The sequence below is a fragment of the Pseudoliparis swirei genome, chromosome 22 (assembly GCF_029220125.1).
Source record: "Pseudoliparis swirei isolate HS2019 ecotype Mariana Trench chromosome 22, NWPU_hadal_v1, whole genome shotgun sequence".
Classification (NCBI taxonomy): Eukaryota; Metazoa; Chordata; class Actinopteri; order Perciformes; family Liparidae; genus Pseudoliparis; species Pseudoliparis swirei.
Genome location: NC_079409.1, coordinates 10,063,313 through 10,079,677, shown reverse-complemented (window position 1 = coordinate 10,079,677; position 16,365 = coordinate 10,063,313). Strand labels below are relative to the sequence as shown.

The 16,365-nt window shown below is 41.8% G+C and overlaps 2 protein-coding genes across 10 annotated transcripts; both read left to right on the top strand.

The window, feature by feature from the left end:
* Positions 1–3,016: 3,016 nt before the first annotated feature.
* Positions 3,017–5,319, top strand: LOC130213332 (chemerin-like receptor 1). The gene has a single exon (XM_056444855.1). The coding sequence runs from the start codon at positions 3,223–3,225 to the stop codon at positions 4,324–4,326; it is 1,104 nt and encodes a 367-aa protein (XP_056300830.1). The 5' UTR covers positions 3,017–3,222; the 3' UTR covers positions 4,327–5,319.
* Positions 5,320–7,182: 1,863 nt separating this feature from the next.
* si:dkeyp-84f3.5 (uncharacterized protein LOC334144 homolog) lies at positions 7,183–13,851 on the top strand. Of its 9 annotated transcripts, XM_056444841.1 has the most exons (5): positions 7,289–9,672; positions 9,803–9,835; positions 9,912–9,997; positions 10,334–10,420; positions 10,892–13,851. In XM_056444841.1, exon 5 carries the CDS (start codon positions 11,055–11,057, stop codon positions 12,945–12,947), a length of 1,893 nt encoding a protein of 630 aa, XP_056300816.1. In that variant the 5' UTR covers positions 7,289–9,672; positions 9,803–9,835; positions 9,912–9,997; positions 10,334–10,420; positions 10,892–11,054; the 3' UTR covers positions 12,948–13,851. The 9 variants fall into 9 exon arrangements, with proteins under 9 accessions (XP_056300814.1, XP_056300818.1, XP_056300819.1 ...); XM_056444839.1 differs by adding an exon at positions 7,183–7,278 and having other exon boundaries at positions 9,583–9,997; XM_056444835.1 differs by adding an exon at positions 7,190–7,278 and having other exon boundaries at positions 9,286–9,997.
* Positions 13,852–16,365: the final 2,514 nt, after the last annotated feature.

Sequence of the window (16,365 nt, the reverse complement as noted above, 5' to 3'; positions counted from 1 at the left end):
TTGCTTCTCAGTTACAACAGTAATTGGAAAGAGACACTAGAAGTAACCCCTAGTGAAATAATAATGTGCTAGTTGCTATGCTGAGAAGAGCAGATCTGGCTGCGGGTCTTTTCGAGGAGGAGCAGGAAGTGGCCGCAGCCTGACTTGATAAGAGCCTATCAGGTGTGAGTCCTTTGTAATGCCTGCAGCAAAACCCTGCACTCAGAAAGTGGCTAAAATGGTTTGTCCGAGTGAAAATGTGAGTTCCATGGCTCGCAGTACATTGATGTATGCAGGACCTTGATGCTTGAGTTATTTATGTTAAGTCAATGATGTACCGGTCATTATTATATAACCTAATATGTATTCCCGTATTACATTTTGTGTAAGGGTATAATACAGGGTATATTTCCTCCCACCTATCAGGGTCTGCAGCCTGAGGGCCGCTGCGGCTCAGGAGGTAGAATGAGTAGTCCGCTGCCCGGAAAAATTAATGATTCCATCCCAGGCCCCATCAATCTGCATGTCCATGTGTCCAGGGGCAAGATACTGAATCCCAAATTGATACCCAAGGCTTCTCCTTCAACTTGAATGTGTGCCAAATGACGAGCTCAAGCCCGGAGTGCTAAATGTGTCATGGGGGAGATTGTGTTGAAAGCTGAGCGGAAATGAACAAATAACATTCTGATGTGAGTGCTGTTCTCTTCCAGATGAGGGAGTTCTGGTTTGAGAGGAGGGGAGACTGGGGAGGGTCCAGGCTAGACAGGATGGTGTTTTTGATGTGCTGGAGAATCAGTTTCTCAAAGCACTTCATCAGAATGGGGCTGAGTGCCACGGGGCGATAGTCCTTTAGACTGGACACTGCAGGCTTTTTATGGATGCAGGAGTGATGGTGGCTGTCTTGAAACAGGTGGGAACACTCTCCTGTGAAATGTCAGTGATGAAATCGGTTAGGTTGGCACATGCTCTTACTACAGAACCAGCAGCTGTACTCGTATTCCCTCTCATCAGATCTTTCTCACATCCACTCTGAATACTGACAGTGGGCTTGATCTGCATACGTCTCATTCTGTCCTGATTCCTGAATATTCTTCAGGGAAATTGATTTGTTCAAATCTGAAGCGTATGCTCTTCATCTATAAGGTCTCAACATAAAAATAAATGTCAACATTAGGAAAACAGGGACATTAATAATGTATAGTGTAGTTCATGTCATGGTGTCAGTGATGCCAGAACTGTCTGCGGAAACATTTTGCAGTTCCTTGAATGTGTGAGCGCTTATTAGAAATGTCAAACTGCTGTGACCTTTGTTGGCCTCTTTCAAAATGTTGAAAGGAAACAGATAAAGTGTAAAAACAGGATGGACCAAAAGGTGTGCAACTTCCCTGATGCAAACTAAATACTTGTTATCTCTCATCTAAACAGTCCTCAGTCAGTGCAAAGCAATTCAATTCAATTCAGTTTATTTTGTATAGCCCATTATCACAAAATTACTAATTTTCCTCAGAGGGCTTTACAATCTGTACACATACGACATCCCAGTCCCAGGACCTAACATCGGATCAAAAAATAGAAAATGTCAAAAGCAGCACGGACAAGATGCTGCTCAGTGTAATGTACTATACTGGAGTAGATTATTGTGGTGGCTGGGGCTTGGTTTGGCTCAGCTGTGGAGGGGAGTGGGGAAGTGGCTCAGAGAACAGGTGCTGGGAAGAGGCCTAATTGGCCTCAGCTGAAGGGGATCAGGGGTTGTGTGTCTCCCCTGTTAGGTGCAATAGGGATGGAGGCATGGGACTGGAGAACAGAGACACAGCCAGAGAGAATAAAGAATATTGCTTACCTTTACCCTGAGTGTGTTCATTCCTTAGTGCTGGGGAAACCGGGGATTGTAACAGGAGCTGTTACAGTTATATATCAATGAAGACATTTTTTTATTTTAGCACTTGTGAAAACATTTTATTTGCACTTTACTTAAATTTCTTTACAAGGGATGTGAAAACAGAAGCTCTGATTACGTGCTTCCTCGAGCGTAGCGTAGTTCCTGCTCGATGTGCATTGGGCGTTGGCTTGACTGACTGACCATATTTCATGAGATTTTCATCTGTCAATTTGATCACTTCTACCTCGGACTCAGCCTCGACCAACCAAGGTATTGTTTCTCCTTCGATTTTTATGTTTTTTTGCTAGATTAAAACGACGAGGTTGTCAAAAAGAAAATATGACACTAAAATTGATTTGGTCCATCACTCTTAATAATATAATATGGCATTATGAATAATTGATAACATATGGGCTGAACCACTTCTATCAGAGAGCTTCGAGCGTTTGTTGTTGATTATTAAAAAGAAAACACAGTTGGCTTTTGGTAATTGTCTTGATTTCTCTGCAACAACAACATGTTCATTTTGGCAGAATAATCGATTTAAAAAATGACACTGACTGGAAACAAGTTTCTCGGTCAGAAACAGTCAGACAAGATGATAGTTATCAGGAGGTCTGGTTTTCTTCGATTATTCTGTTTTGATTTTTAGATGAAACCGCAGATCATTTAATGACTACGAGGCTCTTGGAGAATTAACCAATAACTTCACAGATGCGATATAAAAAGTTTAAACAATGGCTTTGTAAATGCAAGTGTCTGTTACTTCAGACAGGGTGTATCAACCATCTCGTCATACAGATTGCTAATTATTACTGATGATGCTGCTGCATGTCCGGCTTCAGCTGCAGTTAAGCAACAAGGGATGGAATGGAAATCATTTTTTCATAAAGCCAGATGTCAACATTTGTATTGTATTTTGTGACCTGGCCAATCTTGTGTTATTGCATTCTTTGTCTTTGAATCCGGAGAATGGCATGAATTTTGTCTCTGAAATTCACTTATTTATTTAGATCAATTGTGTTCTGTTGATTTTCAAAGACTTGTTGAATGCTGATTCATTCATAATTCTAGTAAAAAGTATTATTTTGAGATTAAAGTTGCATCTTGCTGCTCATTAAACCAGAGACAGGATCAACAACACAGTATTAAACTGTATAATCTGCGTGAAGACACATTTTACAGTCAGACAAATGGTGAACAGAAGGGAGCACAACATGAATCCGTGTGACACACCCTTGGTATATTTTGTCAAAGAGTAGTCTATTGTATCATTATGTCATTTTAGACTGTTATTGATCTATGAAAAAGGGAATATATTTATATTGTTTCTTCATGTTGCCATTGCAGGGATCAAAACCGTGATGGAGATGAATAACACCACTTCCATCTATACAACGGATGTATCTGGCAATAATGACTCCATTTATGTTGATGATTACGCTGAGCTGAGACAGTCGCTCAACATCATGTCTCTCATTGTTTACTGCCTGGACTTTGTTCTCGGTGTGCTCGGGAATGGAGTGGTTATCTGGGTGACCGGGTTCAAGATGAAGAAAACAGTCAACACAGTCTGGTTCCTCAACCTCGCTGTGGCCGACTTCCTCTTCACCGCCTTTCTGCCCCTGAGTGTGACCTACACAGCTTTGAATTTCCACTGGCCTTTTGGCAAGTTCATGTGCAAACTGACAGGCTCATTAAACTCCCTCAACGTCTTTGCCAGCGTCTACATTCTAGTGGTGATCAGTGTGGACAGATGTGTGTCTGTGGTGTGGCCCATCTGGGCCCAGAACCACCGAAGTGTACGCAAGGCATCCTGTGTGAGTCTGGGGGTCTGGCTTCTGGCTCTGATTCTCAGCACTCCAGCCTTCGTGTTCAGGACCACTGGGTCATCATATTACCATGAAGACATCATCAACTGCTTTAACAACTTTGCTTTTTCTGATGACTATGAAACGCCAGCTGTGAATCAGCTGCGACAGTTTCGTCATCAGGCCATCACCATTACCCGCTTCCTCCTGGGGTTTGTTGTCCCCTTCACCGTTATTGTCTCCTGTTATGCTGTGATAATTCATCGCATCAGACAAAACCGCACCCTGGCCAGCCACTCAAGTCGCCCTTTCAAGATCATCGCCGCAATTATCACCACTTTCTTCCTGTGCTGGGCTCCTTTTCAAATTCTGACTATATTAGAGTTGGTGAATTTTCAGATTTATCATAGTGAAACGTTAGACCACGTCACCACTATTGGAGTCCCGATAGCAACCAGCCTGGCCTTCCTCAACAGTTGCCTGAACCCACTGCTGTATGTGTTCATGGGCCAAGATTTCAAGGATAAAGTCTGCAAATCCATCCTGAATGTGTTGGAGACTGCCTTCAAGGAAGAGGTTTCTGGTTCTCCCACTGGCACACAGTCCATGGACACCAGTCAGGGCAAAGAGATGACGAACCTTAATACTGAAGCATAAGGTTTCCCATGACATGAAGACACCAATTCTGAAACTGTATATAGCAAATAAGCTTTACACAAATATAAATGTGTTTATCAAATATTTTGCTTTTTTCATGAACCTTCAAGACGAGTTGTAAAGATTATCCAACATTGATTGAAGCAGTTCAAGCTCGTGTATACGTTGGTTAGCTGATCGGGTATCAAAGAGTACTGACTTTTATTACACATGCAGTATTTACAATCGAATGGGATGACTTTTTTCTAATATGATGTAACAAGTTGTGCATTTTGTGACCTAAACTTTTGTTGAATAATGTGGTTGTGAAATGTTTTATTCAGAGCAAATGGCTAAAAGAGCTCTATGATTTTTCTATGGTTCTGTACAAAATGGGATTTTCTGGACAAAAGAACCCAGAAGTTGTATAAAAATAGGTATTACATGGGTTTGGGTTAATTTTGTGTCACACAAGCAACAGAAAAGGAGCTTTGTATTTTTTAAATCTGTTTTTACTTTTTAATGCAATAGATTTTAATAACCATTTCCTTGCCTGTGTGTGACAGGAAAAAAACATGCACACAATACAAGTTAAAGTTGTTTTAATCTTCACCTTTTTAGAATCTAGAAATTCTATTTCAATTTTGATAGTTTGGCCTCTTTGGTCGCTGCACAAACTATCCATACATTCATATTTATTAGTATACTGAGCACCTGAATGCCATCGATGGACTTGTTTCTTTTCCTGTTCTGACAGAAAATGATTCATATGAATTCGGACTTTTGGCTTGATGAATTACTTTAAGGACAGGCTAACATAGTCTTATCGATAAGTATGACTTAAAACAGAACCAATGGAATGGAATTGCCACCTATAATATTGTGACATGTAAGCGACCTGTACTGATGCAGTCGATTAGATGTTTATTTAAATCGTAAAGAACGATGATTATTGTTTTTGTAATTTGTCTTACTATTGTAATTTTCTATTAATAAAATATAATTTGGGCTTCACTGTTGTCCACCTCTGATGTCTAATCACAACCAAATATACTGCTTTGAATGTATCATACAGTGATGCATAGATAAAGGATATACTTTAGTAAAAGTCAAAAAGAGTTCTCCAAACGTCAATCACATGCTTCTCAGACCAAGGACAGCAAACTTTAGAGGGGAATAAAGTCTACAACACATTCATTTTGCCTTCAGTTTTACCATTTGCTTTTACATGCCGGAAGTATATTGTTCGAGTAATCACAATAGGGTAAATGTTATGATACATTTGTTTATTTTATTAGTTAAATAGTTTGTACAACTTAGGGAGAAACTTGTGAAAAAAGTTAGTTCTTTTTTAATGTCTCAATGTAATTTTTGGTGTATTATTATTTTAAAAGAGGAGACATTTAGAACTGAGTGGGCATTTCAGCCAACGCCATCCTGCTCAGTATTTAATGGATGTTTACTGACATCCTGCCAGAAGTGTGAGGGGGAAAGTTTTGAGCTTGTTCAAACTAATAAGGTGTTTCGAAAATGCAGATATTACTTGCACATCATATGTGTCTCTAAATGCTAGCGGAAATCTGATGAAGAAAAGGTAAAGCGGGATGCTGACAGTGAGGAACCCACTGAAGATAACCCAGGCATGTACAATTACCCTGATACTAATATTGATTAAAAAAATAGCAAATGATATATTCTCTTTTACTTGCAGAGATGAATTTACACATGCAGCATATTATATGTGTCCATCGTTGGACATGGGTTCAAAGAGCTGAGACAGACTCTCAACATCAGGCCTCTCATTGGCCTTTGTTCTTGGTGAAGGGAATGGTTATCTGTGGTATTGCTGGTACTCTATCGTTATTATTTTAGTCTTTGCCAGTAGAGAGAGCTGTTTTACATGGTGTGCTTCTTAGATCAAGAGCAGCAAACTTCAGCAGGAAATAAACATCCCTTGGAGCACATTTTTTTAATATTAAAAAGGCATTCCAGTTAAGTAGTTAGGACGCTGGTAAATGATCAGTGATATGTGATTGCGTATACATATTCTGAAAAGACCTTTAGTGCCAATGTCAGTAATTATCAGTAGCTTTTATGTCATATTATTCTCTCTATCGCATCATGGCTTTAATTGAGTTCATAAATCACATGGCTAATCAAGCAAGTGAGACATTAGACCACGTCACCACTATTGGAGTCCCCATAGCAATCAGCCTGGCCATCCCCAACAGTTGCCTGCTGAATTGGTTGACAAGATTGTATGGCTAAAGTATGCAACCCCATACTGAATGCATTAGATACTGCTTTCCAGGAAGCCGTTTTTTTGTCTCTCATACTTGCACAAAGTAAGTGGAAACCAGTCAGAACAAAGAGATGTCCGTCCGGCTTTAAGGACACCCATGACATAAATACTGAAAATGTACAAATCGATTACACAGTTACAGTCTATATATTTCTGAACCACTGTACAACAGGCTAATAGCAAGTTTATTAATGACATGTAATAATAATAATGTAATAATATTAATTCTGGAACAATAAATGCTACTCCTACCTTGTTCACGAAACTATTTGATGCATCTATAAAAACCTGGACACAACTGTGGTACAAGTCAATGTGTGTATGTATTGCATTCAAAAAGTACTTGTTCTTCTTTTTTAATTATGCAAAGTCTACAGTTGCGTCAGGAAGTATCCACGGGGCTATTGATGGCACTGGAACTTTGGGACGAATGTTTAATTTGGCGATGTTAACTTATTTTTGCTTTCTGTGCTCTTATTACTCGGTTCGGGTGTTTATAGGAAAAACGTAACAAACGTATGCTCCGTGCGTCATGACGTCACAGATGTTACCATTTTAAGATGTTACGCGAGAAATAGCACCAGCCTGCAGCGGCAGACAGTCGCCGCCTAAAGAGCAGCACTAACGGGGCCGCTGCGCATGAAACGCGCTGAGACGAGCCAGAATATGCGGTAAGTTACGTCTCCATCGAGCTCGGTGGCGGATCCCTCAATGTGTGGTGAAGCGCGACTCGCGGTGCTTTTCACCCCCTTGCGCATTAGCACTAGCTAGCGAACGCTAGCTGTCGGCTGAGCACAACATTAGCCCACAACTTCTCTTGTACCCATTTGGTGGCTGCTCGAACGAAAGCCTTCGTCTCCTCCTGGGAGCCCTCACATGTGTGCATTAGTTTCACTGTGTCACGAGCTGCCTTTCTCCCACAGACGTGTGTTTGTTTTGGGAGAGTTCAGTCGCCCCCTGGCTGCTGCACACGTCGCATCGTGAACACACTCGGCTGCTCGGGATGATCGTACGTTCTCGCGCACAGACTAAAGTCCGTGTGTCTTCGTGGGAAATATTCTGTGGAAGCGTTGTGGACTGAAGATGGGTCCAGATGAGATGACACTGTCTCACCTGCGCGTGTCAGAGCTTTAAATGTGTTGTTTTGGGTCAGAACACTGTCCTCGTGACGTGGAAATGCTCATGCTTGTTCTTTAGGTGCGTGTGTGTGTGTGTGTTAGTGTTGGGAAAAAGAGGAACACTTAATCGCATGATTGTTCTATTATTAACAGCGATGAATTGCATTATGCACAAAATTCAATAATTAATTCATTAACAACTAGTGTATTGCATGTACAGGAACCAGAATAAACACACATATTTTATGAGGGAAGAGCATATACAGTTTCTGTTCAGAAGTAAGGGTCCCTGTTAGAGTGGGGTGAAGTGGTCCAGCACAAACAAAAGTACACAGCTGAAATTGACTGTGCAGAGGACTTTTTAGTCTGTAAAGCCTCTGGATTTCCTTTGGAGAATATCAGTCAAAGAAACTAAAATGCTGGTTGAGCAGTTACCCACAGTTAGTTTGAAGTGGCCCACAACTTTTCTGCATCTGGCCAGGACATTGTCAAACGCACTGCAATCATATTTCTTGCACTATCTGTGCTAAGTGTACTGACTTTACTGGAAACTTTCCACTGCTTTGCATCATGAACCAAGTCAGAGTATGTGTACGTGTATATATTATATATATGAATGCGAAGAAAGCCAATTATTTTCACCGGTTGACGAAAAAAATTTGTGAAAGCCAATCAGCGTTGATGCTCCACCCGTTGTTGAATCAAACTGGCTACTTCTAGCGCTGGAAGCGGCAGTCATTCAGACTTAGTCGGTGAAACTCGGCGAGCTATAAACCACAGGTAGTCGGGTGAGTAAAGTACGGTCAGTCCTGTTTTTGAATAAAGGGTTGGACATTTTTATTATAATATTTGATTATTAAAATAATCATGAGTTGCAGCCCTTTGAGACAAAGCTTTATTGAGCCCCATTGCAGGGTTTCAGTTTTCAGGATTCTCCGATTTACAATAAGCCCATATTGAATAAATGAAGCAATGGAAATATATCTGAAAGTGTAACCTCCAGCCCAAGCTATTTATTTGGGACACTGTGGCTATTTAGTGTCTGTCGGGTTGTGTTTTGTATTATCTGTGGACAGCAGCATCAGGCTGGGTCTGTTTTAGCAGGAGTAGGATATTGTTACAATTAAAGTCTCATTTGAACCAATTTCTAATGTTTTTATTGGAATGTCAAAAGTCTGGCATGGGCTTAATGTTTATATAATATAACCGTTCAGCCCATGGGAGTAAATATAATGTCCACTTAATGATTTGCTGAGATATATAGATATACACACACATCATATGCAGTTAAAAATTACTCCGTACAATGAAAATAACTTGAGGTAAATGCCAATAGTATGAAACAAATATAAAATGGCACAAATGTGAGAACAGTAGTACACAAATAGTTTCACAGCGAGTGCATAAAGTACATTATACATTGTTGCAAATAGTATCAAGTATGTTAGTGACGGAGTCACAGCAGCGGTTCAGTGATGTGAAGGGGAGGCTTGTTGAGGGAGCTCACCAGCCTGATGGCCTGCCAGTGTTACGTCTGTTTGTCATTCTCATGGTCTTCAGACTTCTATAGTGTGCCTGATGGCAGGAGCAAGAGGAGTCTGGTGTGGGTTCTGTCCCCGATGACGTTGTGTGCTCTCCTGGTGGAGTAAATGTCCTGAAGTGAGGGGAATGGCTGCTCCCGAGATGAACTGTGCCGTTTTTAATCACACACGGCATGACGCAGCCACCAACATGCTTCACTGTCGGGATGGTATTGGCCAGGTGAGGAGCGTTGACTGGTTTCCTCCAGACATGATGCTTGGCATTCAGGCCAGAGACTTCAATCTTTGTTTCAGACCAGATCATTTTGTTTCTCAGGGTCCTTGAGGTGCCTTTTGGATAACAGGATATGTGCCTTCTACTCAAGAATGGCGTCTGTCTGGCCGCTCTGCCAACCAGGCCTGCTCGGTGAGTGCTGCAGAGATGGTTGTCCTTCTGGAAAGTTCTCCTCTCTTCACGGAGCAACGCTGGAGCTCTGTCAGAGTGACCATCGGGCCCCTGGTCACCTCCCTGACTCAGGCCCTTCTCCCCTGATTAGTTTGGCAGGCAGCCAACTCTAGGAAGAGTCCTGGTGGGTTCAATCATCTTCCATTTACGCACGATGGAGGCCACTTCAATGATGCAGAAGTGTTTCTGTACCTCGATAGAATCCTGTCTCCGAGGTCTACAGACAGTTCCTTGGACTTCATGGCTTGGTGTGTGCACTATCAACTGTGGGACCTTATATAGACAGGTGGGTGCCGTTCGAAATCATGTCCAATCAAGTAAATTTACCACAGGTGGACTCCAATCAAGTTGTAGAAACATCACAAGGAGAATCAGTGGAAACGGGATGCCCATGAGCTCAATTTTGAGTGTCATGGCAAAGACACTGAATACTACAATTTATTTATTTATAGATTTTCAAACATTTTAAAAGAAGCACTGTTAATACCTACCGGATGTACTGTAAAGCAGGGGTCACTGCGGTGAAGCACCATAAGATGACTGCAAAGCGCAGGAGACTTTCACACAGAGCTGAAATGAAACGAGTGCACTTTCCATTAACCACACTGCTTATCCTATTTAGGGTCGCGGGGCGCTGGAGACGACCCCAGCTGACATTGGTCGATGGCAGGGTACACCCTGGACAGGTCGACAAGTGCACATAAATGAAGTAAATAACATGAATAATCGGTTTCATACTGCGTTTTGCTGACATTTGGAGAGGGATTCACCAATCCAACGTATTCTCTCCCGATTATGATGTCTTAACTCCGAGTCTGCTAATGCTAAGTACTGTGATCTCTCTCATTTTCCAGGATTCAAATGTGCTCATATCTGCATGTTAACATAGGATCGAATACTGTGGCACTAAAATTGTAGTTGTCCGCTTGCCTTATCTGAATAAATGCAATGGATAGCAGAAGAACTGAATTTCATTATGATATTGAGGAAGAAACTGCATTTAATACACTTGGTGATGTTGCAACAACTACAACCAATTATCTTTGCAGTGTATGGGTACCGGCAGTCAATCTGAATTGGTGTCATCCAACCTGAATAATTTAATATGATGTCATCTGGCATATATTTTGTGAAACAAATTTAAGCTTCAGTGGTTTAATTTTGTTTTTTTCTCCTGCAGGTGCTGATACAAAATGAAAACCATACTAAGGACCTCTCTTGAGAACCGGTCTGTTGGAAGAGTGGACATACAGATTTTTCACATTCAATTCTGTGGTTGTCTGGATATTGTTTTACTAATACCGCAGATTGAAAAGTGATGCCATCGGCAAAATTATTTCATCATGGAAAATCTGAACTCGGTGAACACTATTGCTTCAACGCAGTTGAGTGGAGAGTCAAGTACCTTCATCTGCACTGAATGTGGTGATGGGTTCAGTCAGTACTCTAATGTGTTGGCTCACATGGCCATTCATGGACCTTTGGAGTCATTTCCCTTGGATGGCTCATCGAATGGATTTGAAGTTTCTCGTGAATATGTCCTACAAGAAAATGGTACACTGACAGTTGTGAATGGTTTCGAGACGCATTGTTCTGTGAAACCAGCATCTACTGGATTTCTGCCATCGCATTTCCCATCCCCCATCAAACCAGTGTCTCCAACCCTCAGTCCACAGCCTTCTCCTTATAAAGATGTTCTCAGGCCAAGGACATCAGACTCTAACTTGGACAAGTCTCGTCGGGGCCATTATCGTTGTGAAATATGTAGCCGGTCATTCAACAGCCTACAGAGTTTACATCGTCACCAGCAGTATCGAAACACAGAGCGAGGTTACAAGTGCACTTTGTGCTGCAAGATCTTTGAAGGTCGACAGGACCTTCAGAAACACCTCCAAGACCATGCCAATGAAAGGTTTCACTGCTGTAGTCATTGTGGTAAGCGATTCTTGAAAATGGATGCACTTAATGCTCATCAAAAAGAAAATCACATCGTCCACAAGGCCACAGCTTTGAGGAAATCTTTAAAGCAGGAAAAGAAGATTGAGAAAACGTATGCTTGTAGAAAGTGCAAGTGCAATTTCTTCTGGATGTCAGATTTTCAGACGCATTCACTGCATCATTGCAAAGGAAAAGAACCTGATGCTACTTTTGCATCCGAAATAGAAATTGAGGTGAACTCTAAGAACACAGAACACATACCACGTCAAAACTGCGACAGAAATGGCACATCCACTGACGTTAAGAATGGTGATGGCAACATCTCAAGGGATACTAGTGATGAGATTGATACTGAATTGTCTTCCACACCATACAGATGTGGCTTATGTGGGGATTGTTTCCAAAAGCTAACGGCTCTGAAAGAGCATCATCTTACACATCAAACTCAGGAGGAAATAGATCAGCTAAATCAGGAATCAGAAATAACCTTTAAGCGAAGAATGCCACCTAAAGGCCGACGTAGAAGAGCGAGTAATCCAAATGGCAAACTGCATCCTTGCAAGCACTGTCACCGTGTCTTTAATCATTCTAGTAGTTTATCTCGGCACATGAGATACCACAAGGGTACTATGCACACATGTGTATTTTGTGGTAGACATTTTCCCCAGCGCTGTGATTTGAGAAGGCATTTAGCCATGTACCACAAAACTGAACTGGAAAAGAAACCGGGTTCCAAACCCTTGTACACAAATCCACAAAGTGGTCCTGCCCCCGATTTCCTTAATGGTGACAAAAACTCAAGCTCTCCCGATGAGAAAGCCAAAAGCTCCTCTGACAATGAACAAACGCAGTCGCCAGAGCAACATCCAAAGGGGAAACAATCGGGAAAAGCAGGCCGAGTTAATTACAAGTGTCAGGAATGTGGAAAGCGATTCGGGCTGCTATGCGTGTACCAACGCCACTTGCGCTATCATAAAAAGGAACCAAGTAAATGTCCGAGGTGTCCAGCTCAATTCAAGAATCCTTCATCCCTGAAGCGTCACCTTCAAAATCATCCTGGCACTGGAGAAGCTAAAGCTGTTGGGCAAACCTCTCGTGGCACTGGTTCCAGTGGGCGCCCAGTCTTAGACGAGGGTAATGCAGAGGACATAGAGGATGACTTCATGGAATATACTAAAAATGATAAAGGAAATTCCTCCGAGGTTCTTTATGAATGCACTGAGTGCACTGAGACATTCTCATGCTTGAACACGTTTCTTCAGCACCAGACTTCTCATGGCTCAGAAAACAACGGGTAACTATCACATCAGACCCACTTGTTATTTTTATTGCCAACATTCACAATCTCAGGAGTTGAGTGTTTTTGACTCTCAGTAGTAATGCACATATTTTAACTGTTTATTGATGTAAAGTCTATTTTTGAATATTTACTTTTATACGTAGTTTTTCTTTGGCATGAAGATGACTTTCAGTTTATTAGTGAATTTCAGAAACTCATGGTAATCAATAGACAAGGCTTGGATGGGGAGCATACCAAATACATTTTGTATTAATCCTAAAAACATTTTGACATCTGTTAATTTAAACCTAGTATTCTCCCACCAGCTAAAAGTACAGTTAACTGTTCACCATTTGTGACTAGCAAGGATGATCATGAGGCTTTTCATTGTATTGTTATGTTATCATATAACTAGATTGTCCGTTGTTTTACTTGCAATTTTTGTGATTTTGATGTTGCCTGTTATATGTTGTTTGTGTACTTGTCGTCTTTTTGAAAGGGTAGCAGTGTCACGGAATGGATTTTAAATTGTGCCATTAAAATTGTACAGCGAAATTATTTATTGTGCCATCGGTTTCGCTTCGACTCCCTTTTCATGGTTATGTGGCTATCAAAAAAAACCTATGGCTAAATAATTGTCTTCCTTCTACATATTATTTAGCTGTCTTATTTTGAATTTTTATTGTTTATTACAGTAAACTACTAGCAACTGCACAGAGAGGATCCTTGTGTGGGTTATGTATCTGCAACTGCATTTCAAAATATTTGACACGGTTTTTGTGATACTTGTGTGTCGTTAATAAGAAACCATTAATGTGATTGGTTCTTACGGCATCTCGCTGGTGTCTTCTGGTATTTGAAGCAAAATGCCATCAACAAACCTCCACAATGTCGAGAATAAATTGTAATTAACACATTCTTAAGGATGACTTGATTGCCTTTCTTCAGTGACCATTAACTATCCGTTGGTCCTTGTGGCCAACCAAAGTACTACAATGATCTGCTGTGGCCAAAAGGCGAGTCATTGTTGTCATGCAGACCTACTTCCCCGACCCTCATCTCAGCTACTCATCAAAAAAAAGGGTCCGAAAGGATCTATTGGCAACTGCACGAGACCCTCAACTAAAGGGGCCCCAAACCATGAAAGATGAATTATGTTTGGCCTCAATGTATAGATTCAAGATGTTTTATTTGTCACATACACACACAGGGTGTGCAGTGAAATGAAAGTGGCAATGCTCAGCAGGAATGTGCAAGGGCAACAAGTACACACTATTTACAATAAAAAACAACACAATATTTACAGTAAGTGTGTGTGTGCCTAAGAGGGGCAGTTGTGGGGGTCCTGGTGAGGTCGGAGTTCACAGTCCTGATGGCCTGAGGAAAGAAACTCCGTCTCAGTCTCTCTGTTCTTGCAGCGTGACTACGGAGGCGCCTGCCTGACCGCAGCAGCTGAAACAGTCTGTTGTTGGGGTGGTGAGGATCCTTCATGATCCTGCCGGCTCTGGTTCTGCACCTCCTGGTGTACAAGTCCTGCAGGGTGGGGAGTGTAGTTCCAATAGTGCGTTCAGCCGAACGCACTACTCTCTGCAGAGCCTTCCTGTCCTGAGCGGAGCAGTTGCCAAACCAGGCTGTGATGCTTCCTGTCAGGACGCTCTCTACAGCTCCAGAGTAGAAGGACTGAAGGACTGAATGATGTTAATATTCTAACTTATTGTAGGCATAAATTACTTTCAACAGACTCCCTAAACAACTACGAAATATGAAACTCAACCTACTTTCTCACTGTGCTTCTACTTCAGAGGAAAACCTTGCTAGTACTGCTGCATTTCCCTGCCAGAAAAATGTTAGTGGTTACGTTGCGGATTCAGACAATTAAATTATGATAATTAATCATTGAACCAGTATCATTTTAGAATTGAAAGCTTCACCTTTGACAGAGGCTAAGTAAATTCAAGTACATCATGCTAGTGCTTCACACACTGCACTTTAAGAAAAAAGGGGGGAAATTGAGGCCTTTTACTTTGTGGTATTAATAGTTTTACTTTGGGGGAAAAAGTTGTGGTGACCCCTGTGTAGTGAGGGGTTTCACTAGGGGTTGCACATACCCTGAGCAGTCCCTGCTCCCTGGTGCGATTTCCAGCTGGCCAAAACCATTTGCTGCATGCCATTCCCCTACTTATGCTCTCCATATTTCTGGGCTATCCCGTGTGAATTTAACTATTGTTGTCTGTTTAGTATGGCAAACTTAAACAATGTGAGTTGCCGTGGCAGAGAGACGCTGTTCCAGTAAGCTATCGCTCTTTGACTCCAGGGAAGAGGAGTACCGTTGTAACATTAGTAGAGCCAGCGTCCAGCAGCAAACATGAACTGCAGTCACAGACTATGAAGGTCTGTTGTGGACCACAGTCCATAGAGCCCTGAAGCACCACTCCTGCTGCACCGTTAGCTTGTTTGATCAAAGTTTAATATTGAATAAACCTGCATGGTGTGGAGGAGATCAGGTGAACGGTTCTCAAGATATGCACAGGACACCGGTACATCCAGAGATTCCTTGCTTTATAGTTTGATCCAGCGGAGCTATTTATCAGCATAGTGAGCAATAACAATTTGAGCTAAACACATAGTGGTTGAAGTCCTTCTCCTGGGAACATTTTCCTGATCTTCTGCAAACCTTGATTTACTATCTTTACATATGTATGAGAGACATTCTGCAAGCCTTCTGATTCTGCCTAGCACAAGCAGTCTTGAAACTATAAATGAAGTGAAATAGCCTGCATCAACTCGATTCCCAACGCAGTTGACCCTTTGCTAAGCAACACACCCTGCTGCTACTCCGTGATGCTGTCAGCTGCCATGGAGCCCACACTGTCAAAAACTGCACTCTGTAACTCATTTTTGGAAACACAAAGCAATTTCAAAGAGAAGCAAACAGAACGATCAAACGGAACGATCTACAACATGCGTTTGAAGGGTATGACCAGGATATGAAATTGATTCAGCAGAAACAACTTGTTAAAATGATAAAGAAGCTTATATTGACATCCCTATACCCATCTCAAAAGCCTAAGGCAATATATCCTTCAGAAATCTTAAAGCACAACCCTTTCAGCCTCTCTTGCCCGTACTATGTCTGCGTTCCATTCCCAACTGTCTGATAATTCCTCCGAACTTGTAAATTACTACAATAACACTCTCTCCTCCTGTCTTGATCAGCTGGCTCCCATTAAAACCCAAACTGTCTCATTCACACACTCAGCTCCGTTATACTGAACTCCACCACATGAAATCCCATAAACGCCAGATTGAAAGACTCCAATTAACACCTCCCCCATCCTTTCCATCTCTCCACCTACCACCACCAACCTCCTGTTCCACCCCTCAGCCCCTTTCTCAGTTTCCCCCTGTGTCCCCATTGGAGCACTCTTCCTTCACAA

What these genes read in the sequence shown, in the direction of transcription:
- LOC130213332 (XM_056444855.1), top strand. Translation starts at nt 3,223, where the DNA reads ATGGAGATGAATAACACCACTTCCATCTATACAACGGATGTATCTGGC.
- si:dkeyp-84f3.5 (XM_056444844.1), top strand. Translation starts at nt 11,055, where the DNA reads ATGGAAAATCTGAACTCGGTGAACACTATTGCTTCAACGCAGTTGAGT.